This window comes from Dryas octopetala, chromosome 3, assembly GCF_963921425.1.
Source record: "Dryas octopetala chromosome 3, drDryOcto1.1, whole genome shotgun sequence".
Taxonomy (NCBI): Eukaryota; Viridiplantae; Streptophyta; class Magnoliopsida; order Rosales; family Rosaceae; genus Dryas; species Dryas octopetala.
Window position 1 is genome coordinate 9,127,507 of NC_141368.1, and position 8,437 is coordinate 9,135,943.

Here is an 8,437-nt window from a genome sequence, read left to right on the forward strand (position 1 = left end):
AATCTATAAAATTATTATTTCAGACATCATAAACTCACTAGAAACACATGATGATAAAAAACACACACACACACACATGATGATAATGTAACATACGATGCTAGTTTTACAATACAAGAATGGAAATATTTTGGACAAGTCAATTTTTGTTTATTTTAGACAAGTCTGCAAACTTGAGCATGATGGTATTGATCAGTTTGGCTCGACTCATTTACACCTCTAATTGTCAATTAGTTTTGAGTTTGATATAAAATGTTGGGTTTCGATACATATATATATTGTCAATTACTTTTAAGTTGGATGTTCTAAATTTATTTGCTCTACGCATCAAACCTTAGCCATAAATTATGTAAGATTGAAGACCAACCACATTTCAGACCACAGGTCCTCGCCCTCAGGACCAAGTATTTCCCCTAATGTTCTTAATTAATGCCTTAAAATTTCATCACATAATTAATATGGGTCCCTACCAACAAAAGAAGAAAAAAGACATGCTTAATTTGGTTTATTTCCCTCTCAAGAAAAAGCCTTTTAAAAAGTGAAATACAAAGTAAAATAATTTATTGGAAAAAAGACTTAAAAGCATAAGTCAGTTCCTAGAATAGGGTCCTTTCATATATTCATATTAGAAAATAGTTAAATCTGATAAATATATAAACAATATAATAAAAATGTAAGCACTAATTAATGGTACGTATATATGTTTTAGAGCGTTTATGTCAATAAAATGCTTTCATTAAAGCTTTTGCCTATTTTAGAGCAATGCAAAAGTATACGAAAGATACACAAGAAGATATTTTATGCAAATTAATTCAATCATTCAAAAACATGCATTCTCAAGAGGATTCAGATTCTCAGATTATTTATGTTTGGCCTTTAATTTAGCCATCTATTTATTATTCAAAAATATAAAATAAAATATAAAATGAATTTATAACACTTTTTAAGTGTGAATGAAATAAATTCTTGAATTTATATTATATGGTTAAGATTAAAACAATTGTAAACAAGACAAAACCAAATCGCTCTTTAATTAGACTCTCTCTCTCTCTCTCTCTTAAACTTTTGAATTGAACAAGGTTTTCACAATTAATTTTCCCATTGCTTACTCAAAAATGGCTACGTACTACAACTTTGTTCATACACACATATATGCATACCGTACATGACCTCCATGCATGGTGAATGATTGCGAAGGGTTGCATTTTAAAATCTAGTGCATGCATGTTTAAAATCTGTCTGGTAAGTCTAGTGCATGTTCAACTCATTAATTAATTACTCAAACCAACCCCTTTGACGTACGATTAGGTAGGTGGTGATCGATCTAGTAACGTGGAGAGTTGAAGACCCTATAAAAATCTCTCGTACGTGGAATTTCACGCGCAGCACTTATATACATAATCCTCCATGGACATCGACTGGATCGACATTGCAATTGCGAACCAACCCCATTAATTAATTCCAGCAGATCGATAACAACATAGCAAAAATGGCAAAAGATGATCATCTTCATGTTGTCGTGCTTCCATGGTCAGCCTTCGGCCATATGAACCCTTTGATAGAATTAGAGCATCCAACCCAAAACCAATTGGTAATGGGTGGAGAGGCCCAAGACTTATAAGCACATATGCTAAACTCTAGATTTCCGATGTGGGACATTGCTCCACATTACTCTCAACACGCCCCCGCACGTGTGGCGAGATTTTTGAGCCTTACACGTGAACAAATTGTATTGGGTGACGTGGGAGCACGTGTGACCGTTAGGCCTTACACGCGGATAACCTGGCTCTGATACCGTGATAGAATTAGAGCATCCAACCCAAAACCAATTGGCAATGGGTGGAGAGGCCCAAGACTTATAAGCACATATGCTAAGCTCTAGATTTTCGATGTGGGACATTCATGTTGAGAGTAATGTGGAGCAATGTCCCACATCGGAAATCTAGAGCTTAGCATATGTGCTTATAAGTCTTGGGCCTCTCCACCCATTACCAATTGGTTTTGGGTTGGATGCTCTAATTCTATCATGGTATCAGAGCTTGGTTATCCGCGTGTAAGGCCTAACGGTCACACGTGCTCCCACGTCACCCAATACAATTTGTTCACGTGTAAGGCTCAAAAATCTCGCCACACGTGCGGGGGCGTGTTGAGAGTAATGTGGAGCAATGTCCCACATCGGAAATCTAGAGCTTAGCATATGTGCTTATAAGTCTTGGGCCTCTCCACCCATTGCCAATTGGTTTTGGGTTGGATGCTCTAATTCTATCACCCTTTCTTTCAACTCTCCATAGCCTTGGCAAAATTCAAAGTCCATGTCTCCTTCATATCCACCCCAAAAAATATACAAAGGCTCCCAAAAATCCCACCTGACTTGCAATCCTTCATACACCTAGTGTCCATTCCATTCCCTTCCACTTTGGCCCCTAACTTCTTGCCCGAAGGCGCCGAGGCCACAGTCGACGTACCCTTCGAAAAAACCGGCAACTTATTTCTTGCCTATGATCTCCTGCAACAACCCATCAAGCAGTTCATTGCGGATCAACAACCCGATTGGATTATATCCGACTTCGCTGCTTATTGGGCAGCTGACATTGCCAAAGAGTATCATGTACCACTTGCTTACTTCTCTATTTTCACTGCTTCCAACAGTGTCTTCTTTGGCTCACCAGAAAATCTCTTGGGTACTAATCGCAACCACTCTCTGCCCTCCCCGGCAAGCCTCACGTCTCCGCCGGAGTGGGTTACATTTCCTTCTTTGGTTGCATTCAAAGAGTATGAGGCGATTTATGTGCCTCAAGGTTTTTTTGGTTTAATCAATGCTACTGGGTTAAGCACTGCTGCAAGGGTTGCCAAGATTGTATCAGCAAGTCAAGTACTAGCAATTCGTACTTGCAATGAGGTTGAAGGAGACTACTTGGAGGTGTACAAGAAAATTACAGGGAAGCCTGTGATTCCCACTGGTTTGCTTCCTCCTGGAAGGGTAAAAAGGGAAATTAATGATGATGGGTCAGGGGATAATGTGTTATTTGAGTGGCTTGATAAGCAAAAGTCCAGGTCAGTTGTGTTCGTGGGGTTTGGGAGTGAGGTCAAGCTGAGCAAAGAGCAAGTTTATGAGATTGCTCATGGGCTGGAACTATCACAACTGCCTTTTCTTTGGGCACTCAGAAAACCCATTTGGGCTGATAGGGATGCTGATGCTCTTCCTCAGGGTTTTGTTGAGAGGACATCAGAGAGAGGACTTGTTTGGATGGGATGGGTGCCCCAGTTGGAGATTTTGGGGCACCCATCAATTGGGGGGTCTCTGAATCACTCTGGATTTAACTCTGTGATTGAAACTCTGCAGTTTGGGCATTCCCTTGTTGTGTTGCCATTCCTTTTTGATCAGCCTCTGAATGCTAGGCTTTTGGTGGAGAAGGGTCTGGCTGATGAAGTAAAACGCAGGGATGATGGGTCGTTTAGTAAAGACGAGATAGCCAAAACACTCAGACGAGTAATGGTGGCAGAGGAAGGAGAGGAGCTGAGAACCAATGCAAAAGCTGCAGCAGTTTTTGGTGATCAGAAGCTGCCCCAAGACCACTACATTGGTGCATTTGTTCATCATCTTAAAAATAATCTAACAAAAAGGTCATCCTAACGAAGGATTTAATAATCTAGATACATAATAATACCCAAAATTTCAGATCAAGTGGATATCTCTAGCTTCATATATGGTTAGAGATGCTGGAATTTGGGTTATTACCATTTTTGTATCTATGTTATTGTACTGCATTATTATCATCATGTGTTTCTGGTGAGTTTATTATGTTTGAAATAATAATCATATGGATGTTTTCTGAAGTAGTTGAGAAAAGTTATATGGGCATTTCTGGTACGTGTACGCAGCGAGAAAAATCCAAGTCCAAATCCAACAAACCTTCAATACCCGCAGCAAGAAGAAACACAGATTTTTAGGATAAAATTCAGATAAGTGAGAAACCGAGGACAAATTCTATCAATTCACGCCGGCAGTACAAAACAAACAGGGTTGCTAGAGATATTCACTTCTTAATGCTCTGAAATTTTGGGTACCGTACTAGATTATGGATGTATTAGCTAGCTATAGTCTTATTAGCTAGCAAAAATTTAGAAGGGTGACCTAGGATGACCTTTTTTGTAACATTATTTTTAAGATAATGGACAAATGCGCCAATGTAGTGGTCTTGGTGCAGCTTCTCATCACCAAAAACTGCTGCAGCTTTCCTTGCATTGCTTCTCAGCTCCTCTCCTTCCTCTGCCACCATTGCATGTCTCAGTGTTTTGGCCATCTCATCTTTACTAAACGACCCATCTTCCCTGCGTTTCAACTCAACAGCCAGACCCTTCTCCACCAAAAGCCTTGCATTCAAAGTGAAACAGAGACCCCCCAATTGCATTCAAAGCCTTGCATTATTTCTGATCAATAATGAATGGCAACACAACAAGGCAATGCCCAAACTGCAGAGCCCCATCAAGAGTGAAACAGAGACCCCCCAATTGATATTTTGGGGCACCCATCCCATCCAAACAAGCCCTTTCTCTGATGTCCTCTCAGCAAAACCCAGAGGCAGAGCATCAGCATCACTACCACCATCCAATCGATCTGCTGGGAATTATTGGGGTTTGCAATGAGAGTTCGTTTTGTTCATGCAATTTCTAGATCATGTGCATGGAGAACATAATTTGGTGGTTCCTAGTTCAGCATATGCTTTTTAATCATATATGCATTTTTGTTTTCCACTGTGTTAAACGACTAAGATGGCTTTGATTTGCAGTGGCATGATGGTAGCACCGACCACTATAGCTTCTCAATACCTTGCATCGGCATGGAGAGGTGCAGTTATCCTTTCGTTTCTGTGGTTTCTCAATCGGTGGAAGACAAATGTGTTCGCTCGTGCATTAGCGACTCAAAGTTTTCCCGGTCTTGATCGGGACATGTTGCTGACTATAGACAAAATTTCATCTGTTGGGCTTTTTGTGATTGGGATAATGGCTTTAGCTGAGGCATGTGGAGTGGCTGTGCAATCTATTCTGACTGTTGGTGGCATAGGAGGTGAGAATCAGCTTCTAATTGCTGACAATTTTTCATCTCTATTCATGACAGTTACTTAGTTAGAAGAGTTTGCAAGTAAAATTTTGAATTTGCTTTCTTGACAATACTTATTTTGTTACTGTAGATGCAAAAATTCGTAAGAGAGATGCAACAACTTAAAGTGGATGATCTGGCTGATTGAAAGCCTTGTTGGATGATAAGGTGGATGTCGACTTGAGATCTTCCTGCATGAACACAAAATCAAAGGAGAAGGACCGGTGTGGTACCAGCCAAATACGCTCCGATGATGAAGTCAGTGAAGTGTATTTGAAGGTGTTTGAAGTAAAAACAAGGAAGAACAAGTGATGAACTTGGGAGAATATGGAAGAACAATGCAAGATCTTCTGGGTTATTCTCAGCTGGTTGTGTGTATTTTGGTAGGCTTTTTGTGAGTGAAATTATGTGTGTCTTTTTGTGCACATAAGTCAGTTTATATAGGCAAAGGAAGTTGTGAAGGTTAAGTTACATGCATGAGGGTGAATGGTTGAGAAGAGGCCACGCGTTCGGCCATGAATAGTAGCATGCACAACTACCTATCTCCTTTACATTTAATGTTGCATTCAATGCAAGTATGGAAGATCAAGTGAGATGCCCTAATAGTCATGGCTGTGAGCTGGGATGTCTCATCTGTCAGAGAGTTATGTCAGAGATATTCGAGTAAGGCAGTTCGTCCTAACTCCAATCTTCTAGAATGACAGTGGCGTCCGAGCCGAGCTGATCATAGATGTTGTATACGCTGGTATGAAATATATTCATGTTCGGATCGGACATGGATGAACTGGTTCAGACGAGTCCAACATATAGTATGACAATTGCCATTCGACGACAATCTGTTGGTCATTGGATCTTTTTGAGAAGATGATCACCAGGCGCCGAGCCCAACCGAACTGGGATATCCAAGAAAAGATGAACACTCAATTTCTTAGAAGATCCTAAGATCGGCTCAGATCGGATTTGGAGGATCCGTTGACATAAGCCGATCCGAACTGACAATGAAAGTGTCGCCGAGCTGGTATGGTGACATGAAGGTCCAAGTTTGACCTATTTGATCGTTGAAAAGTCAAAGTTTGAAGTTGGATCTGACCGGCCACGTGTCGACCCATGATTGGTTGTTAAGTCCATGTGGATTTATCCACAAACAGTTACAATACGTAAAGCTTGTTATCTTTTTCTTCAAATTAAACCTGAAGGTTGTATCTCTTGGTTTTAGGTCATATTGTTATATGTATCACCCATATTGAAATTCCTTTATTTGGTTTCTCTTTTGGGATTCACCCGTTAGTCATATATAGCCGTTTAACGTTAACCATAAGATGAAACCCATCTTATTAAGACCTGACTTTTTCTTCCTTGCACTACTATGCAGGAGTTGCTACTGCTTTTGCTGCCAGAGAAGTCCTTGGAAATGTGCTAAGCGGATTGTCTATGCAGTTTTCAAAGCCCTTTTCAATTGGAGATGCAATAAAAGTATGTTATCATGCATTCATGCTCTCCTTCCTTGGCAGATGTATATATGATGAGTAGTCAAGCATTATCGATCAGAGTCTCATTTATATAAGTAATAGATCTGTCATTGATTGGATAGACATATTATACTTTCTGTGTATTTGTTGTGACTCCATTTTCAGGTAATTTTGTGATGCCTAACATATTATTTCCTTGCTGTTTTTGATACTTATTTTCCTCATGGTGCTGAAAAAATTATTTTAGGCTGATTCTATAAAAGGAAAAGTGGTGGAAATTGGACTTACTACCACTACGTTAATTAATGCCGAGAGGTTCCCAGTCCTTGTTTTGAATTCACACGTACATTTCTAGTCGGGTGGGTGCTTTCTAATTCTCTCTCACTCCTTTCCTTTGTTGCTTCTTCAATTCAACATGTGCGGTAGTTAGCAACACTAACACATGCGCACGCATTATACTCAAGATCATCAATCATGTTAAAATCACCCAAGTTTGACATACAAGTATCATATCAACCCGGGAATGTTTTACTACTGTACATCTCAGAAAGTTTTATTTAAATTAAATATGTAGCTAGGTGATTGTGAACAAGTCATGGCATGGCATCATGACCCAAATTCCCCTGCAAATCAATGATTTGGATAAGGTACCTCAGATATCAAATGACATAGAGGACATGCTAATGTCACACTCGAAGGTGTTCATGGGAAAGGAAGTCCCTTACTGTTTCCTGTCTCGTTTAGAAACTTCATTTGCAGAATTGACTCTTGGATGCAACCTCAAACTCATGGTAATAATCCTTGCTCCCTCTAATATTCATATCATAACAATTACTTTAGTGCCTGCTTTAATATTCATTTTGTGATTGTAGAGCAAGGATGAGTTATACTCTATAGAAGAAGATATTCTTCTGCGGTCGGTCCAGATAATCAAGGAGTGTGGTACTAAGTTGGGCACCTCCTTCCATGTTATGACCAATCCATAGTCTCCCAAATCATATGTTGGAACTATGCATTTTTGTATCCCTGTAAAGATTTGTTTGCCGACTACTGGTCATTCCAGAGAAAAGTCTTTTTATGAATATGAGTCTCACTACACAGTATACACCACACTAGTTTTTCCTGGTTTTGTTTGTGCTGACAAGAGAACCCAAAATAGGATCCGTTGTGAAATATTTATAGGTGCATGGCATCTGTTTTTGTTACGTGTTAAGATGTTGAGGATTCTGAAATTTTGGAATCCTTTTCAAATTCTGCACAGTTTTGAAAAATTTTCAAAGATTTCCATAACAGTTCTTCTGTATCTCTTTCCTCTTTTTCATTTAGAAAAACAGAAAACAAAAAAAAATTATTATGATCATAATAGAACACTTTGTTTTTGTTAGTTCTGTTCAATGAACAAATCTGGACATTTATTGAACAAGTGAAACAATTAGTGGACCAAAATAGAACTTAAAAAAGATTGTGAACCAAAATTGAACTAAGTATAAAATAACTGGACTAAATATGTAATTTCCTCTTTGTCAAAAAGTAGACCTATTTATCATTACAACCTTTTAGAGTAGTAAAAAAACAGAACTTATTCCCTTGTTATTTTCTCCAAGTCTAAATGATCACATATTGACAAAATTTGAGAAGCTGCAGTATTGCACCATATATCTTCAAAATTTGTTGATATCCACTGGAGTTGCAGACAAAATCAAAGGAAGAGAGAAATACTGAAATAGTAAAAGTCAGTACTGGAGTAACATGTCATGCAATTGCTTGGGTTGGCTTGCACAGATTGGAGAAGATGGACGGCAAGTCGGCAACCCTATATTTTCGATTAAGTCCCCAGGCCAAGTGTAGTTGGTGGTCCACTCAATTT

At 39.1% G+C, this 8,437-nt stretch overlaps 1 protein-coding gene and 1 pseudogene across 1 annotated transcript; both read left to right on the top strand.

Moving 5' to 3' along the window:
* The first annotated feature begins 2,281 nt into the window (after positions 1-2,281).
* LOC147290558 (soyasaponin III rhamnosyltransferase pseudogene) lies at positions 2,282-3,837 on the top strand (annotated as a pseudogene).
* A 936-nt stretch (positions 3,838-4,773) lies between these two features.
* LOC147290559 (mechanosensitive ion channel protein 1, mitochondrial-like) lies at positions 4,774-7,556 on the top strand. Its single transcript, XM_086235815.1, has 5 exons — positions 4,774-5,068; positions 6,474-6,574; positions 6,818-6,913; positions 7,149-7,361; positions 7,443-7,556. Exons 1-5 carry the CDS (start codon positions 4,774-4,776, stop codon positions 7,554-7,556), a joined length of 819 nt encoding a protein of 272 aa, XP_086091941.1.
* Positions 7,557-8,437: the final 881 nt, after the last annotated feature.

Excerpts from the sequence above, each read along its gene's own strand:
- LOC147290559 (XM_086235815.1), top strand. The coding sequence starts at position 4,774 with ATGGCTTTGATTTGCAGTGGCATGATGGTAGCACCGACCACTATAGCT. Across the intron at positions 5,069-6,473 it reads GACTGTTGGTGGCATAGGAG|GAGTTGCTACTGCTTTTGCT; the intron begins GTGAGAATCAGC and ends ACTACTATGCAG. Across the intron at positions 6,575-6,817 it reads CAATTGGAGATGCAATAAAA|GCTGATTCTATAAAAGGAAA; the intron begins GTATGTTATCAT and ends AAATTATTTTAG.